The sequence below is a fragment of the Abramis brama genome (assembly GCF_963993115.1).
Source record: "Abramis brama genome assembly, chromosome: 11".
Lineage (NCBI taxonomy): Eukaryota > Metazoa > Chordata > Actinopteri > Cypriniformes > Leuciscidae > Abramis > Abramis brama.
In genome coordinates, this window is record NC_139973.1 from 39450221 (window position 1) to 39469808 (window position 19588).

Here is a 19588-nt window from a genome sequence, read left to right on the forward strand (position 1 = left end):
ACCTCTAGCGTCTGTTGCTAGAGCGCCTATTGAGATCAGAGGAGTGAGGTTTTCAGACAGAGGAGGTCACACAGCGACTACTAGCTGGCCTCCGTTACACTTGTACAAAAAAAACAAAAAAAAACAGCAAAACTCCTAAACATCAATGTTGCCATTTTTGTGGATCTTGTGGACATGAAGTCTGCATGGTCACCGTCAGCAATTGTGAAACCCCCACAGGTGTCTGGTAAAGATCAGATCATGTTGTGTACATGAATGAATGTAAATGTAATGTACATGTAAATGTAAATACATGTTAATCTCAAAAACACATATGATTAGTTTCATTCCAGTCTCAAATTGATGTTTTGTATTAATTGTAAAATATTTATTATATTGGTTGTGGTGCCTTTCATTTATGCTGATTTAAATGAATAATTACATCTGTGCATGATGAATCTCATTGCATTAGTACAACGACCCCAGTGCTATTTTAGCTAAATAAAATATAGTATATTATAGTAATATAGACTAAATATATAGTACTTATTGATATTTTGAATTACATTTTATGTTTATATTTTCAGTTTTCCTTTATAATTTTAGTTCAAGTTTTAATTATTTTATTTTATTTTAATTAGATTGATGCCATTGCCATTAATATTTCTATTTAGCTTTATTTTTATTTAAGATTTTAATTTACATTTTTTCATCTATTTATATTTCAACTTGTTTTATAGTTTTAGTTTTATTTAACAATAATACAATACTGAAACATTCTACAAATATTCTTAATTTTCAGTATCATTTTACACAATTGTTTAGGTTTTGTGATAAAGTATGACTGGGAGGACATGTTTTTTGTGAGACTGACCCTACACCTCTTGCCATCCTCTCCTAACCCTGATTTAGGCTGTGTTCGCAATAATATACTAGCTTATTGCTTACTGAATAGTATGCAGTATACACTGTAGTCTGATTGCTATTTTTAATAATAGTAAATAAAACATTTAAATGATGTAACCATTATTAAACTTTTAAAAAAGTAATTGAAACAATATAATACAAGTAATGTTTCAAACATGCTACATTGTTGCCACATGACCTCATCACGATGCATGTGAGAAACATCCGATTATCATGTTAGTTAAATTTAGTTTAAGAAAATACCTTTCCCAGTTCAATCAAATAATGATTCACGGTTGGTTCATTAATCATTGCACAGTGAGCAAATATAGTATGTTATTCTGGGATTCAATGCATACAGAAAATTTGCATATAGTTCATAGAATACTTATTTTCTTGTGCTGAAATAGTAATAGTAAGTATGTTAAGCTGCGTTTCCACCAAAGGAACTTTCCCCAGGAACTAAATGAATTTCCGGGTAAATATTTCCCCCTCAGAAAGTCCCTGCTCGCGAGATGGTACTTTTTCAAAGTTCAGGAACTTTCAGGGGTGGGACTTGTGCAATGAACACGCTGATTGGTTGATTGGTTGATTGGCCGCATCTTGATTGGTTGACTCCACGCAGCATTTCATCTATTGCGGACCGGTGCGTGCAGGAGCAGTCGTTTGCTATTCGAATCAACAATGGAGTTTAAAAAATTCGACCGATGGACCGACGACGAGGTTCGGGTTTTATTAAGCTTAAATTCAGAGGATGAAATCCAGCGGGAACTGTAAAGTAGCACACAGTCCTACGTCACCGGACTAATTTGCCTAATCTTCACGGTACTTTAGACCGCAGTGAAAATGTAGACAGCAACAGGTCTGGGGGGAAAAAAAGTTCCTGGGACAAATTGTTCTGGGTAATTTCGGTGGAAACGCGGCTATAGTATGCTGTTCTGAACAAAGCCTTTGTCTCTCTGTGTGTTATAAGTTTCCCTTCTTTTGAATTCTTCACTCAAAATGACTCTTGGTTTGAAGCCCCGCCTCTTCTAGTTTAAGCACCTCCCACTCTCTGTATCATATAAAGCTCCTCCCCGTTCCCCTCTCCCGTCTTACCCTGCACCCCTGCCTTCTCTCCAGCCGTCTGCTGGATTACTCGATGCTTCAGGGGGATCTGGAGGCTCTCTGGTCCCCCCTCCGTAACATTACTACCCTGCAGCAGATCGGGCGCTCTGTCAGGTCAGTGCAGAGACTGACCGACTGAAGGAGCCATCGCACCAGCGCTGCTTTCCTCAAATCCTCTCACATTAGGAGTGCTGATTGAAAATTGGTTTACTATTGGCCAAGACTCATTGTTGAAACAGTTCTCCTACTCTGAGATGTTTAGTCTCTGAGGTTGCTTTCTCCGTACTGCCCATTTGTGGACAAGTGGGATTTAATGTTGGGGTTTTGGTTGCATTGCTGCATTGAAGACTAATGAGATTTGGGGAGAGAGAAAGCATCCTCAGAGTTTGTAAGCTCTGCTAATGCTCATCCTAACTGCTATAAAAGCTCTGATAAGACGACGAGTGGAAACGGTACTTTGCTGATTGGTCATTAGCAGTGTCGCTTCAGTCTGATTGGAGAGTGTGTTTGACCTTTTGAGGAAATATCTCTCTATGCAGCAAATTTCAGGTCTCAAGAGGTCACCAGACTAATGACACCAATCAGCCTGGATGGATGATTAAAATAATGGATGGATGTTTGGATTGATGGATGGAAGATTGAATGGATAATTGGATGAATGGTTGGAGGGATGGATGGATGAATGGATGAATGAATGATTGAATGGATGGATGGATGATTGAATGGATAATTTGGATGAGTGATTGGAGGGATGAATGATTGGATGGATGGATGGATGGATGGATGGATGGATGGATAGATGGATGGATGATTGAATGGATAATTGGATGAATGGTTGGAGGGATGGATGGATGAATGGATGAATGAATGATTGAATGGATAATTGGATGAGTGATTGGAGGGATGGATGGATGAATGATTGGATGGATGGATGGATGGATGGATGGATAGATGATTGAATGGATAATTGGATGAGTGATTGGATGGATGGATGGATGGATGGATAGATGATTGGATGGATGATTAAAAGAATGGATGGCTGATGGATGATTGGATGGATGAACAGATGAATGGATTCATTTTTTAAACAGAAAACTGGAAACTTTACATGTCCTAATAAATAAATATTTCTTCAGTAGTGGCGTTGCAGCTTCACCATTTCCATTTGCTTTTTCTGTAGTAGAACAGGGGTTTTCAAAAGTTTGGATGCCATGGACCCCCAAATATGATGGTCATCGTATAAGGGACCATTCCTACATTTAAAAGGCGTCTATAAAGTTTATTGTATAAAAATTAAATATTAATTACAAATAAGTTAAAATATTATTTGAAATATATTTAGAGTCTATTAGGTTACACTAATAATTTTTTTTCACTCATTATGGTACTGTACGATCAGGTTTATTTTTTATTAATATTTTAAATCTATTAATAATATATATTAATAATATATATGTATTTGTTTATTTATTTATGTACTCATTTATTTACTTATTTTAATGTATTTTAATTTATTTATAAAAAAAAAATCTCTCTCTTTTTTTTTTTTACAATGTATTTCTCTACACATTTCCACGGACCCCGAAGCTCCCCCTTGTGGCCTCAGTTTGAAAACCCCTGCAGTAGATTATAGATTATAGAGTTCCCTCATCTGACGCTCTCTCATCTCCTGCCTGTTCTCTTCTCTTCCCTTCCCGTCCTCAGTTGTCTTCCTTCTCTGCGGGAGTACTCTGGGAATCGCAGTCTGGATAACCTGGACTGCATCGGAGGCGGTTCTCCGTTCCCAAACTGGGATGATGATGACCAATTCAGTCAGGGCTGCAGCACACTGGGACGCGGCAGCTGCATCAGTCAGGTCAGAAAGCTCATCAAGTCAAGTCACCTTTATTTATATAGTGCTTTTTACAATACAGATCTTTTCAAAGCAGCTTTACAGAGATAACAGGAAAAATAATGCAACAAAGTTTGTTTCTAGAAGAAAATAGCGTCATAGTCCAGCTTAAGTAAGTTCAGTGATGGTTCATTTTTGTTGTAAAAAAGTTATTAATTTAGTTCATTTATACATATACAGCCGCTCTGTCATTGTCCAGCTCAGTTCAGTTCTCATATTAGGGTGTCAATGCAGGCAGATCAATAATATTGTTGAATATTATATTAAATTAAATGTCCCCAACAAAGCAAGACAAAAGCCAAAGGCGAAAAAGGTGGCAGTGCCAAGGATTCAAGTGACAGAATGGAGAAAAAAAACTTTTTATCAGAAGGTTTTGTATCACAGGACGACAGATGCGGCTGATGATGAGTTCACCTGTACACAATGACACGGACTAAGCAGAAAATCATCTGAAGCATCATAATTACATGAGTAAAGAGATTAATAATACCCAGCAAAAAGCAATTTGCACTGAAAATGATGAGTCTGTCTGTTAAATAACTTCATTAATGGGCTGAGTTATCTGTGTCTCTTGTGACCTTTGAGATTATCACTGCAAAAGATGAGAAACCTTGCAGATGAATCAGCTAAATGACTAATTAGTAACTGAACAGATAAAAATGCTCTAATCTCATGAAGGTTTCGAATGCATGCACACACCAATCACACTGTGCACTGTGTTTTCAATCGTGCCAACCCACGTTTCCCTCCGCTGCCCCTCCAGATGCGAGACATGGAGTTGAGCCGGCATTACGGAGATGAGCTGGAAGACATGCATCCTCACTCCCGATGCGCTGAGCCTCCTGATATGCCCATGCCCACATGCTTCCGGTCCCGCAGCCACAGTTACCTTCGTGCCATTCAGGCGGGCTGTTCTCAAGACGACGACGACACGGCGTCAATGGATTCTGATTCACCGCCGCCCACCGCCACCACAACCGTACGCACCTACAGCAACAACACCGGTGAGTTCTGTCAGGACCACTACCGTCAAATATGGTTGACAATTAGCAGACAGTCTGGATTGGCGGTATGGTTCTGTTCTGGGCAAGAACTCCCTGTGCATCCATGCAGCAATAACAGAACAGAACCAACATGAATGTATTGCAGATATCATTAAAGGTCCCATATGGTGAAAATGGGTTTTTATGGGATTCTATGTGTCATATTAGCCTGGATGCCAGCCGAACTTAGGTCGGGAAGTTTGGTCTGGACTTGATCCGTTGAGGAGCTATTATGCCTGAACAAAAGTTGTTCGGACCAATCAAACTGTCAGGGCGGGCTTTATGCGATGATGGACAGATGATCAACAGTAACGTAATCATCCACGTCACCAACGAGCGCTTGGGTTTAATTCGTTTACAACAAAGATGACTGCTGCTGGAGAATTGAGATTTCACACTTACAAATTAGTCAGATAGAATAAATGCATATTTGGCGTGCTGTCCGAGGAGAGGCTCCGGCTCGGTATTCGGCCCAAACCCAAAGTACTCCCCCCGTATTCCTGGCTGTGGAAGAACAAGCCGAGAGTGAGTGGAGGGATGCTGAAAACTGTCAAGGAATGTTAGGCGAGTTCACAGAGTGAATAAATATATGTTTCCTCTCATGCTGATAGGGTAGACATGGTGTTTGATGACAAGTTGATTGGATTGATTATTTGAACGTGCTCCTCCCGAACTTTGTTTATAAAACATCATGTATAGATTCCGCCATCGCGTCTGTTATAGAAGATATCGACCGCTATCAAGGCATTTGTTGATCGGAAACATGAATGAAAAACATACGTCACTTACTCCATTGCTCTGATTGGCTGTAGGTCTATCCAATTGAGTGCAGAGGCATTTTCTTTCCTGGTTCGGTTGAAACACGCCCCATAATCACAGCCCAATGGAGCAGCAGACGACTCACATTCTGACTAGAATCTGAGTATGACGACGTCAGGCTAGTGTCATATAGGCTCGGGGGTGTAAATTAAAAGCTGTGAAAATATGAAATCGCTCACTGCCGCCATTTCTCCACCCCCCACAAAACTAGACCGCCTCCCAGCTAAACGGGCCAGTTAGAATTTGATGTATTTTGCTATGTAGAACCCGGGTAACCAATGGGTGTCGTGTACCAAAACTCGACCTAGCCCCGCCCCCTTTCTCGAATCCGAGAAGAAGCGGGAGTCATGTCTGGAGTTAAGTCGTCCCTGAAAACCGGCCATGAGAAATGCATCTTTTTATAAAACTACAAATAAGGTCGTACTATATCGTCTACCAGCGGTCACAGGGGACCTTCATGCTGCCGACACCAATGCCTTTTCCAGGCAACAGTGGCGCACAGAGAGCCGGGGGTAAGAGTAGGTTGGCGTGTGTCAGGTAACGCTATGTGCCGTGCACTGGAACATAAACACAGACACATCACCGAAAGTATGATAATAACATGAAAACACATCATTCACTCTAATCTAAGTGGTTTCTGTGACTTTCAAACATGAACGTGAACCTTTCATCCAGCAGCGAATCCAAGCGTTTGTGGGAGGGGAGAAAAAAGGCTCTCAACCCAACCCAATTTTTTTTTGGTAACACTATTAAATTAGTGTTTAATAGACACATATAAACGGTACAAATTTAAGTTTAAGTGTCACCATATGGGACCTTTAATTCAAAATTTTGAATGTACAACATAATTCGAGAATTTAGTCTGATTCAAAGGGGAATCAGAATGCCAAATCCTGACTGGACAGGAGGAGCTGGGGAGGGAGGAGGGTAATCCGCTCCTGAGAAACGCGATAGCTGTTGATAATACTGAAGGAGCTTGTACATGTATACAGTGATAGGCGTTATAGGTAGACGTGGATCAGCTGTGAGTCAGCTGATGCGAGCTTGACTAACGTGATCTGCCAGAACTGACGCAACGCTTGAGTTAGTATCGCAGACATCAGATACAGTCTGACCGCAATAAACATAATAAAACACCTCTGGATGGCTTCTGTCACACAAAAAAATGGATTTCAAGAATTCATGCATCTGTTAATATTAAACATGCAACGTTTATTTTCCCCATATTTTAAATAAAAATAAAGGATGAGTCATGTTGTTGATCTAATAACAAAATAAGCTGAAGTGCAATAAAGTTTGAAATGCAAAAGTCATTCAAAAGTTTGTATTTCAAGCACTTTTTATTTTTATTATATGCATTTATGTAGGTGAACAATGAGTTAATTCTAACATCTATACACACACACACATTTCCCAGGATAAAGGAAACACACATTTTGTGACAGCCTGCAGCAAGCAGCAGCTCATGCTTGTCCCATTATTCATGGTAATTTGTCATAATGGAACTGCCATTAAACAGCCTATTATAGGCTTTTCAGTCAAATTAATCAAATTAATCATTAAAACAATTATGAAACATATCATGCGAACCATATGATATCTAGCCCCAGTCTTCCATGTGTCATGGACTTGGTGACAAAATCTCCCTTTAGATTTGATGTTTGTTTTTTTGTGTCTAATGTAAATTTATGAATGGAGTTGCATACATTATATATTTAGAATATTTATGCATTTATTTTTTTATGTTGCTTCCTTTTGTGAAACGTATTGGGGGGGTTTATATACTCAATTATATAATATATGTTTTGTATTGTATGCTAGCCTACTGCATAGAGAGAGAGAGAGAGAGAGAGAGAGAGAGAGAGACCCGCCCCCTCTCCATTTCATTCACTACTATTATCAGAACGGGGCGGGCTCTAGTATTTTCGTCACACATTTAAGAGGCGGGATCCAGCGGTCTGTTGACCAATCACCTACACGCAAAAAATGACTGACAGCTCGTTTGTCAAATGGCGATTCCCGATGCGTTGTTTCCTTCAACAATACTCCGCTGCATGTCACGAAGGCGTTTCCAGCACACGGTTCTTTCTTTCCGCGACGTGGACGCTCTTATGATGATGGTGATGATGGTGCGTTGATATAAATCTCTTTATATGCGCGGAACAGCGACGAGTTGAGCATCGTTTCCAGCGCGAGAGCAGGTGAGAACCAGATACTTCTGTTCATATGATGCGGAACGACATTAATGTACGAATACATTCACACATGTGAGTTTTTGCTTTAGAAATGTGGTATTCTTTAATATGGCAAATTATTTTACGTATTTTCCAATTATATTTCACGGCCAACGATTGTATTTCTCCGTGGGATTGATTATGATTATAATAATAACAAGAGTGCTCTTATTAATTTAAAATAATAACATTCTATTGTGATAAAAAAAAAATTATTTAATATGTTATTATACAGACTATTTCTATAGTGCTTGTTTTTTCTACACATTTATTTAGAAGTACTGACACACACACTCACTCACTCACTCACTCTCTCTCTCTCTCTCTCTCTCACACACACACACACACACACACACCCTAATGCAATTCAGTGTTCCCATAACAGTTGTCATGAGTTTCCATGGGGAAGTATCATCTGTAATGGGATTAAAGAGAGCTGATGATGACTTCTCTAGAGCAGTTGAACTTGACCGCCCTGTCAGACAGGAGCATTCACTGTGTTTATCATTACAGCAATGAAGAGGTTTTACATTACACACATCGCTCTAGTTAAAGGTGTCTCTTTGCATTTAAAGGCAGGGTAGGCGATTTGTTCCAGAATTTTTTATTATTATTATTATTATGCTGATTGAAAGTCTCTTAATATCCTGATAGCAATCACTAAGTTAAGTGGTCTAAATTTATTTATATGTATATATCGTCCGTGGAAGTCGTAGGACTATAAAATGTTCGTCCAATCATTTCATTCGGTCTGTTCACGCCATAACTACTGTAATTCGGAAGAGATGGAAACCCATACACACGCTGTGCTGTTCGTGACTCAAATTTATGCATTTCAATGTCAACTCTATCAATGACGAAATGAATCTGCAGCAGTCAGGTGGTACAGGTCAGTGCTCTGTAAGTTGTTTACGTTCATCATTATTGTAATGTATGCTTTGTGACATTAGGTAATTTAACGCTGTCTCTCGTGACGCTTTTGTTCGCTCCCAGCTGTATTCGTTCATGTGTTTTGAAGGAGGCGTGGCTTTGGAGACGCTTTGAAGGGAAGGTGGGATCTTACGCTTTCACATTTTTTATTGCTAGCAATTTTTATTGAAACTTGCCTTCCCATACCTTTTATTGCTGTGCATCGCTCTCTGAAACGGGTTCATTCATCTGCAGTTCTGATAACAGGCCTTGGAGAAAATTATACATACTAGAGATCATAAATGCAGTCTGATTGAGGGGCTGATGTTGTTTTACACAAACAGTACACCCTTATTTTCCTTTCAGATGTTTTCTGTGAGCATCTATAAGAGCCTCTTTCTTGTAAGCGCTCTCTTGATGTCTGGCTATTGTATAATGTTTTGTAGTGCACTTCCGGAAATGCAACAAAAGACATTCAAAGTGAGTTGTATCAGTCCAGTGAGTTGGATAAATAGTCAGCCAACTCCCAGGATGTTTGTGCTGAAACAATGAAACAATGCATCTAGTTTTTCACAATGACCGACTTGCATAAAGCATATTCTCCAGCATCTCTCATGACATGGAGCCTAACAGGTAATCGTATTTTAATCGTGATCATGATTTCTGCTTCTCTCGATTAAGTAGCGTAATCATCTGTGATATTGGCCTGCTGTTTATTTATCCTGAATATATATATATTTTTAATATTTTCATTATCTTTGTTAGACATATTGGAATTAATATTAGGAATTCCTCTGTTTTAGCTTTTGAGAGAAGCTTCTTAGGGGTTTACAATATATATAATGCAATATATATAATAAATCAGGAAACTAGTTGAGGTAAATTAATCATGTGTATGAATCAACATTCTCTTAATTTGTGCTTAAAGAAAGTGCATAATTCTGTTGACAGGTAAAAAGAAAATTCTCCAATGAAATTTTTTTGAGCAAAATAATCTATGATTATAACAAATATAACAATGTTTGATAATAATAATAAAAAATAGATAGAAAAGGATGTGACTCCCATGGGCCTCCTTACTTTTAGCTTCCAAGATTTTTTTCTGCACTTACGGGAATGTTTTTCATGGATCTGCTCAATTATTTAACCGTTTCTCCATTTAAGCTCAAAGCTCTTGTGTTGGAGAGCCTCATGCAGCATTAATGCCAGACTTTCTAGATGGTTTCTGTAGATATGAATTCTGTAGCTGCAATTTTGGTGGCAGTATTTGTGTTAAAGTCAACATGGAATCAAAAGTGACCTTTTTGATGACTTAAAACACACAAAAGCATAGTCTCTGCTGCTGGATCTGATTGTTTACAACTTCTAAACAGTGGATAGTACAGGATGTATATTACAAAGAGAGATCTCTGTTGGTTTGACTCCTCTCATGGCAATCTAGAGCTTTTGTTTGCATGACTGCTGTTGCTATAGTTCTTCACTTTGGGGTTTTACAGCATTTAAACATCAGCAGCGTTGAGGAGTAGCTGACGCAGCAGCCTCCAGCGACTGATGCGCTTCCTTGGAAAGTGTTTTAAGAAACTCTGGGAGGAAAATAAGCTCATTTTAAGGAGTAGTTCAGCACAAAGAGAAAATTATGTCATTATTTACTCATCATTTAACTCATGTCCATCTGAACCGATATGTAATATGAAAGGGAAACGAATCTTCACACAGCTTTTGTTCATGCAATGGCTGTCAAGCGCCAAAACAGATTCCATGTTCATCTTTCTTTAGTGTGTAATGTTGCTGTTTGAGCAAGAAAAAGCTCTGAGTTATCCTCTATATCAGTGTCAGTGTTTCTGAACTCCCTGAAACGCCTCCATTGTAGTCTTGAGTTTCTTCCGGGAACGAACACGTCACAATATTCCTCATTTTAATAATTCATACGCAGAATAAAGGGGCGGGGCCTGGATGAGTTAGTTAGGTGTGTGTTAAACTGGTGGTTATGGTAAGAGCGGACATTTCCCAAACACGCTCGAAGCGCTCGACCAATCACAACACACTGATCCAACCGACCAATCAGAGCACAGTGTGCTTTTCAGGAGGAGGGGCTTCATAGAGACAGGAACTAAACAGAGCGTTACCAAGGGGGCAGGGATTTGTATTATTTTGAAGGTACCCCCGGACGCCGCCATTGGCTAACGGAACCCCACCTGCAGTTAGCATCCCATTGACTCCCATTCATTTTGGCGTCACTTTGACAGCGAATAACTTCACATCTGAGGCGTTTAAAGACTCCATTTGTCCATTATTTATTTCTAAAGAAACACGACAATGTATAAAATGCTCCATTACCTTGTAGCTTATGTTATGGCCCCGTAGAAGCAGTTTTTGTAAAAGTAGGCTAATAATTGCGTCATAACCACGCGACTCTCTGTCGCACAGTAAGAAATTACCGTATGGACAGGAGGAGAAGCTCGCGGGCAATCGGGAGGACCTGGAGGCAAAATGACAAAGTAATTAATCAGAACACCTACTAAAAGTTTTTCCTGCTCCTCGCTCATGGACAGCTCCTACTCACGCTCTCCGTCTCTGCAAATTTCGGAAGGGAATGATTCAGATTTCCTTTGGCACAGCTACTAGAAGACAGACGGTTTGCTCACGTCACATCTACGTCGTCAAGCTCAGTTTGAGTCTGCGCAGTACGCTGGACCCCCAGGAAGTAAGAGTTTCTAATGGGCTTCACTTTGTCTCCGTTGAATCCAATGGGGTCGCTGTGTCCATTTCTTTTACTGTCTATGAGCGTTACTGACAGACTGGGAAGAGAGGAGCTGCAACAATGGAGAATTGGAGAAAATGGAGAACAAATGGACAAAAATAATGTTTTTTGAACATTCAAGCTATGCTAGTAGAGCACAAAAATCTAAATCAAGACTTTGAAAAGGGACATAATTATGGAAACCTGTTTCTGGAACTGACTAAAAAAATAAAAAAAGGTAAAGCAACTTTTTATATCACAATTCAGACTTTTTTTTTCTTGCGGATGCGAGTTTACATCTCACAATTCTGACTTTCTTTCTCAGAATTGTGATATAAACTCGCAATTGAGAAAAAAAAGACTTACTTTTGATCTCGCAATACTGACTTTATAACTCGCAATTCAGCGAAAAAAGTCAGAATTGCGATATTAAAAAGTTGCTATTGTCTTTTAAATTGTTTTATTCCGTGGCAGAAACAATCTTTCATACATAATAGGTCCCCTTTAAAAACTTTCTGTTTTTTGGTTAACTAATCCTTTAACCCTTGTACTCTTTTAAGCATAATGACTGTTCTAGTGTAGGTTTTGGGAGCTGCTTCTTCGGTGAAGAACACACACGTAGATGAATTGTCAGCATAACAAACTAAGTCTCAGCAAAAGAAAGGCCTGTAATTAGTGCTTTTATTAGTTATACAACCTTCATCACTCCCAGGATTACCACAATTACAACAACACACCCATGTCCTAAAACATAAAACAGCAAATTAAATGTGTGATTTCTCTGCTCAGAAGGTTTGGGATCAACAGCTGCTCATTCTTGCTTCAAGTTGCTTCAAGTAACCTACAGGAGGTCATCGCTCTCAAAACGCTTTATGAAAGGTTGTACAGTGTGCCGTTGAACTCGAGGAAAGAGTTTTAGAGCACAGAAAGCTGGATGAAGGGCAGATCATGTTGTTAATCATATAATTAACCTGGTCCAAATTCTTGAGCCTGGATTATGGGAATAAATATGTAATGTTCAAGTCAAGTCTCAATGTATTTAATGAAATCTTAACCAAAAAGTACCAAATTCCGATTCTTCCTCAGTGCATTGGCGGTTTCACATATGAACTTTTTCTTCCCTGGTAACTAGATCAGTGTAGATATTTATTGTGAGCTGAAGACATAGGGCCCTATTGTAATGATCTGAAATGCAAGTATCAAACGCGAAACGCAAGTAACTTTGTGGGCGGATCTCAGACGCTGTTGCTATTATACCGGCGGGATAAATGACTCTTGCTCCCGACGCAAATATAAAATGGGTTGGTCTGAAGTAGCTTCATTACTCATAGGTGGGGTTGGGGGCGTAACGTGAAATAAACCAATCAGAGCGACATCTCACATTCCCTTTAAGAGCAGGCGCGCTTGATCCATGGCGGATTGCTATTATAACGGCGGATTTGCCAGGAGCGGTTCACAGCCGAGGAGACCGACGTTCTTGTCAGGGCCGTAAAACACAGAGAAGTGACGTTGGGGATGGAGAAACACACCCAAATTAGCTTCGGTTAAACAGGCGTATAATAATTTTGGTAAATGTGTAAGCTAGATTTATGCCTATTTTTTCACATCTTCATGGACACCACAATGATTTCCCTTGTGTGGAATATTTTTCCTTGTAATTATGTATGGTTTGCAAAAATGGGAACTGCTGCGTATGTGTAGATGAGAGAAGCAAAGTGTATGCGCGTTGTGCACACTCTACATTATGGCCAAGCATGCGCCCTTAAAATAGCATCTGAACGCGCCACTGAAAACGCGTGTGGCGGAATTGTTTTCTGAAACTGCAAAATAGCACCAGGGAACGTTTGCGCCGGAACACGCCTCCTCTTTTCGCTGAACCACCCCCGGGAGCGCAAGTTCATTCCCTAATTTACCGACGTGCGTCTGTGGAGGGAAAAGTCCGCTGTGCGTTGGGTGCAAAATAGGAATGATACATGCGTCGCTGTATAAAGTCAATTGCGCTGGGTGCAAGATAGGGCCCATGGTGTTAAATCTTACTCGTTGTGGTTTTCTGATGTCTTGACAAGATTTGCATGGTGTATATCTTTCACTGATTTGTACTTTGTTTCCTGATGTTATCAGATGGATGTTTGAGTGTGTCGCTCCTGTTTTACCCCTGAGGCTCATCGTGATTGTGATGATAGCAAAGGTGTGTGTGACAGTCGGTGTTCCTCATTCCTGTGTTATAGAACAATACAGTGTACTTCAGCACATTAGTGTGTGTTATTTGGGCAGAACAGATGTTAGATGTGAGATTGCTGGTGTTTTTTCACGGGGTGGTGCCGCTCACGTTTTATCTGTCTGATCTTCACACACATTTGAGGTGTGTGTTTGTGTAGTAGAGCTGAAAAAAGGATCTTGGAAACGGGTTCAAGAGAGCATAAAACAATTGTGAAATTGTTTCGAATCCAGTATGATGGGATGAGACACCCGTTATCAGTCAAGCTTTATCATGCATTTAATCCACAGCCACTAATGACCGAAAGTTTGGCACGTGAACTATATAGGTTGCTAAAAATTGAAAATTAAATAGCTAATCATATTGGCCCAAATTCCTGCTCCAATATGCTCTGATTGGCTGTTATTGTGTCATGCAACATTGACTATACTGGAAAACATGATGGCCTTATTAAGTTATTTGAACTTATTTAACTCCAATTGTTGTGACAAGTTTTGGATTTTGATCTTACAATTTTTGATCTTTTCAAAAATGAAACTTAAAGTTGACTATTTGAGTTGAAACAAAGGTTATCTTCAAGTGTTTAGTTGAGTTTACTCACGTTTTTAAGGCAGCAGGTGAACTTCTGTTTCTAACTTGGATTAAATTGATATGATGAAGCTCATAATCGTAGTAACTACAAGCGTAGTTAAATGTGACATATGCCAATAACTGCAATAAACAGGCATGTGAACACTTTAATGCATCTTTTCCACTCTGACCGATGTGTGTATGTGTTTGTGACGAAATGGGGATGATATTGTCATGCACAGATTTGTTAGGAAGGTATTGCATATTTGGGTTTTAAATAAAACTGAGTTCATGTTGGCAATGTTGCACGACAAAGGTATAATGCAGTATATTGATGGTCAAAAACATCACAATGAAGACACTTTTAGGCACGTCAAAGTCCATTATGTCCATAGAAATGTGATTTGCATTCGATGCAAATAGATTAAAACAATGCTCAGTTACACAGTTGATCATTTGTGTTATGCATATGTGAATAATGGTGGTAAAAATAATACACAAATCTTAGTGAATAGTGAAAATTGCATGTAAATGGTAGTGAAGAGGTTTGCTTGTCATGTTAAAAATCCTTACTCGGATTACTGGAAATAATCACATTATTGGTGCACATGTAAATGTAGTAAATTTCACATTCATTGTAGACAGTCAAATAGCGTCTTGATGGAAACTTGTCATTTCACATCGGGTTCATCATGCATTAACCGTGTTCTTCTGGGTTTGCAGCCATCTATCAAAGATTTCTGTCCATCATGGGAAGGTTTCCATATTATACACATTTCCCACACTAAAGGCCAAATCCACATAATGACCTAATCCTGGCAGATTCCAGCGGGGTTGGTCACAGCGTCGCTCCGGTTTAGGGCTCCGGAGTTTCATTCCACATGAGTAAGCATCTACAACAATGAGCCTGTTTGTCATTTGTGCATTTCTACTTCTGTTGCTCTTTTTCTACATAAAGCTCCTTATTGCCGTCTTACAGGATTTGTGTGTTTGTTTGCCGTATTATTGGTCAGGATGTTCCAAATTCAGAAAAGGAAAATATTTTTCAGCAAATAATGAACTAAATTGGAGAGCTTTTTTGTGGGACAGATGTCATTATGCATTACTAATGAAAATGTTGTTTCCTCTCAGAGATACATATTTCGTTGTACGGTATATTTAAAAGAAAATAATGGACAGAAATTAAGGAGAGTGCTGACTGACAGCAACGTTTAAGGTTTTTCTGATGTGGCATTGAACATTATTATCAAAGTCCCCCTGTAGTCAATAATTTCATCCCTTAAAACTCATCTTTGATCACCAAATGACATATTTAAATGTTTTTTCTTGAAAAAATTATTCTACCTTAAAATATCTTGAATGTAACTCGACACCCTTGCCTCATTTAGTATGCGCGGTTCTATGAATATGCAAATGAGTCCCGCCTCCACTCACTCACTCAGCTCAGAGATCCACTGGTTGACGATCACACGTTGATCTGATTGGTTACAAGGTAGTTTGTGACGTCAGAAACACCAGCGATTTCAAAGCGTGTTTTTGAGACTGTCTTTGGTTCACTGCAGTTTTAAGGAGAAAATACTCAGCAATGGTGTCAACTTATGAATTTACACATGGTTTGTCTTAAAACATATTAAAAACACCATTATAAACAACATTAAAAGCTGGATTTTCACCACAGGGGGACTTTAATGCCTTAGATGCTTCATTTAGCAGTGGTTGCTCACATTGGAAAGGTCAAGAGCCATAAAGGTGAATTAACAGCAACGGTCCTGTTAATTCCAACAGATTTTCACAAGATTTGGTTTGTCATCTTGTAAATAGCATGAAAACCTTGACATAATAACATGTCCCAAACATGACCTTTCCAACAATAGGCTCAGTCTAGACCTGACATGTGTCACAGACATGACAAGAATGTATGTGTGTGTGTTTTATGATGATGTCACAGTCGTGTTTTGTCTTCTGGTATTATGCAACCATAAGCTGCACCTTCTGAATCACATACTGATACTAGCGTTGTCAGATTCATACTGCGTTACAATTGCAAGATGACAAATATGAGAGGTTCACATCTTCAGACACATTTCATAATGCTAGAATGAGTCATGTGTTGATGACAGCAGAACACTTAATTGCTCTTAATATGCACATTAATACGCCTGTGTACTCTCACAAAGTATTAAAGACCATAAAGGTGAATTAACAGCAACGGTCCCGTTAATTCCAACAGATTTTCACAAGATTTGGTTTGTCATCTTGTAAATAGCATGAAAACCTTGACATAATAACCAAACTACATGACTGTCCCAAACATGACCTTTCCAACAATAGGCTCAGACTAGATGTGTATAATAATATGCACATTAATACGCCTCACAAAGTATTGAAGACGACGTGCATCAGGTTATTGGCTAGACAGACAGACAGAAGTACTGTATATTGTAGAGGTTGCTCGCTAATTCTAAAAGTTAGTCAACCTGTTAATTGCCATTTTTGAACATCGATCTGAACGTAACTAGTTGTAATTCACAGGCTACATGCTTTGAAACACACACCTAAAGGTTTGCTTTTAAAGAAGACACTCGTCGGATTTTTGCAGAAGTGAAAGCACTTCAAAAAGTGAAAGTGAAAAAAAGTTATAGAAGCAAATGTACTGAAGCAAATATATACGATATATATATCTTAGAAAATAATTTGGACTCTAAAAATGCTAGAAAAGCCTGATTAACATTAAAGGACAATTCCGTTGAAAAATGAACCTAGGGGTAATTAACACGTTCTCTGGGATGTGTTTTCATGATAATCGAATGTAAAGAGTTTTATCTCTAAAAACAGATTAGCTTATAACGCTAGTATATGAGGCATAGAATAAGTAAAAGTAAATCGCTAGTTAATACCACTAACAAGGCTCAAAATAGCCTCACACTAACACGGTAGCATAATGAGGGTCCCTACATGCAAACCGAAGCATTGAGAACTTTGTAAGTGTACAGACAGTTTAATAAGAAGATACTTTATAAAGACAGTACATTACGCGTATACAGACAGGAGCCATCTTGGAAAACAGTCTCGACTAGTCGAGTCACGAACACCGTGCTAAGTGAGATGAACTGTGACTTGGAATCTCATATGGTCCGTTGTTTCCGGAAGAAAGCACTGAACGCAACAGAGAAAATAAATAAATTAAAATAATTTAAAATAACTGAACGCAACAGAGACTAGTGCTTCCACAGGATACACACTAAAGAGATGGCGGATGACGGCGTTCGTGACTCGACTAGTCGAGACTGTTTTCCAAGATGGCTCCTGCCTTATTCTATTCCACATTTACTAGCGTTATAAGCTAATCTGTTTTTAGAGATAAAACTCTTTACATTCGATTAGGGCTGCACAATTAATCGTATTTTAATCGCGATAATGATATCTGCCTCTCTCGATTAATTTTTTTAAATCGTCGCGATATTTGCCAGCTTGTTTTTTATCCTGAAAACGCTTTTTTATTAGACATTTGCATTATCTTGCATTGTAAACGAGTCCCCACTAGCACTGATGTTTGTGGTTGCCAGATCTGAATATCTTAAATCTCCCAAATTACCCAAACAGAGCTTTTCTCTTACATTTTATTCCCCATGTTTTACTTAACCGGTGCAATCTGGCAACCCTGCGCGCGCGCTCTACACTGCGGAAAAAGCACTGATCTCCACAGCGATATTCTGTTTGCATGAAATTGTTACACAGCCAGTCTGTTTCTTCACAAGCCACTTGTGCCGTTTGTGTGACTAAATATGTTTCTAAATGAGTTTCGCTGTTCTATTTTTTGAAGTTTAAGTTTTTACCAGTTTTCATGATGTGAATCAGTTGAAAACGACACTGGCCGTTTTCAGTGTATCAACAAGTAGACTATTTTTCTTTGCGGTATGAATTTGCTGAGCGATCTGGATCTGTAGCCTACTTTGTCTCATTTTCAACCGAAATGTGTCGCTTAGAAGATCTAATGTGAAGGCGCATCACAAAGCGCTCATCTAACGTTAAATCATGCCATTTGTATTGACTTGCTGTCTGAGGAAGTTGTAGTTGGTTAAATGAAGTCTAATCATGATGGTTTGAAATTAACACCCGCCAACCCGCCAAATGCGGCTAAAAATGAACTTTGGCGGGTATCGCTGTCAAATCACTGGCCAATTTGGCATGTTATTATGTTTACTGACTTTGCTGGGGAAATGCGTGTAAACCAAATCTGCGCGGATTTTGCGCAAATACTCTTGCAAAACCGTTAACTGACTCTTCTCTTTCTCTGTAGTTTCTCAAACTAGAATAATCGTGATTAATTATCGCGATTATAATTTTGAGCAAAATAATCGTGATTATCATTTTAACCATTATCGTGCAGCCCTACATTCGATTATCATGAAAACGCATGCCAGAGAACGATCGACTCGGTAACCATGTGTTAACCTTTAACGACGGACAGCAGCAGGTTTATTAGAGCGCTGTCACTTTAAGGCCGAATCCCTGATACACATCCGATATTCTCCAAAGAGTTTACATTCATTAAAGACATAACAGGCTGTGTTTACTCGCCAAAACGAAAATTAACACTGGTGCCAAATGCAGTTTTCATGAGATTCACCAAGATATTTTTAACCGTTGAAGCACGATATTGGAAAAACTTCATTTTTAACTTGCATAAGAGGAATTAGTAATGGCTAATGGGATCATTCTTTACCATGATAATTAGTGCACATCCGGTTTTAAAACTAACAACATCCATCCTAAGTTTAAAGTGATTTCTACTTAAGGCGCTTAAGAAAAGTAGTGCTTTGCTTTTAGATTATGTCTTGAGTTTCACACAAAGTAACAGTCATTAGCAAGAGTTGTTTCCAGTGAGTTATTAACATTCCCTCGTTGCTCAGTTAAATGTCTAGTTTCATTCTCTGTGTACTTCATTTTGCGCAAGCCTCTGCTATTTATAAAACTGGGATTTCTTGCCTTATGAATGATTCATGCAGAAGCTTAGACTCTTTCCACAGGCGATCGAGGATCTTGCTGACACAGATATTACTGCAGCTGAAACAAACAAACCTGCAAAATTAAACCAGCTGATTTCATAAGGGCTGTTTCACTGTTGAATGCCTTTCTGAACTCAGCTATACTGGTGTTTCAGTCGATCTG

The 19588-nt window shown here is 38.9% G+C and overlaps 1 protein-coding gene across 1 annotated transcript in view; it reads left to right on the forward strand.

Moving 5' to 3' along the window:
* dlgap4b (discs, large homolog-associated protein 4b) overlaps window positions 1-19588 on the forward strand; it is a 143402-nt gene that overhangs the window by 102389 nt on the left and 21425 nt on the right. Inside the window, exons 6-7 of the mRNA XM_084128848.1 lie at window positions 3697-3847; window positions 4647-4887. Of these exons, the coding sequence (XP_083984974.1) occupies window positions 3697-3847; window positions 4647-4887 (392 nt within the window). The remainder of the gene's footprint in view (window positions 1-3696; window positions 3848-4646; window positions 4888-19588) is intronic.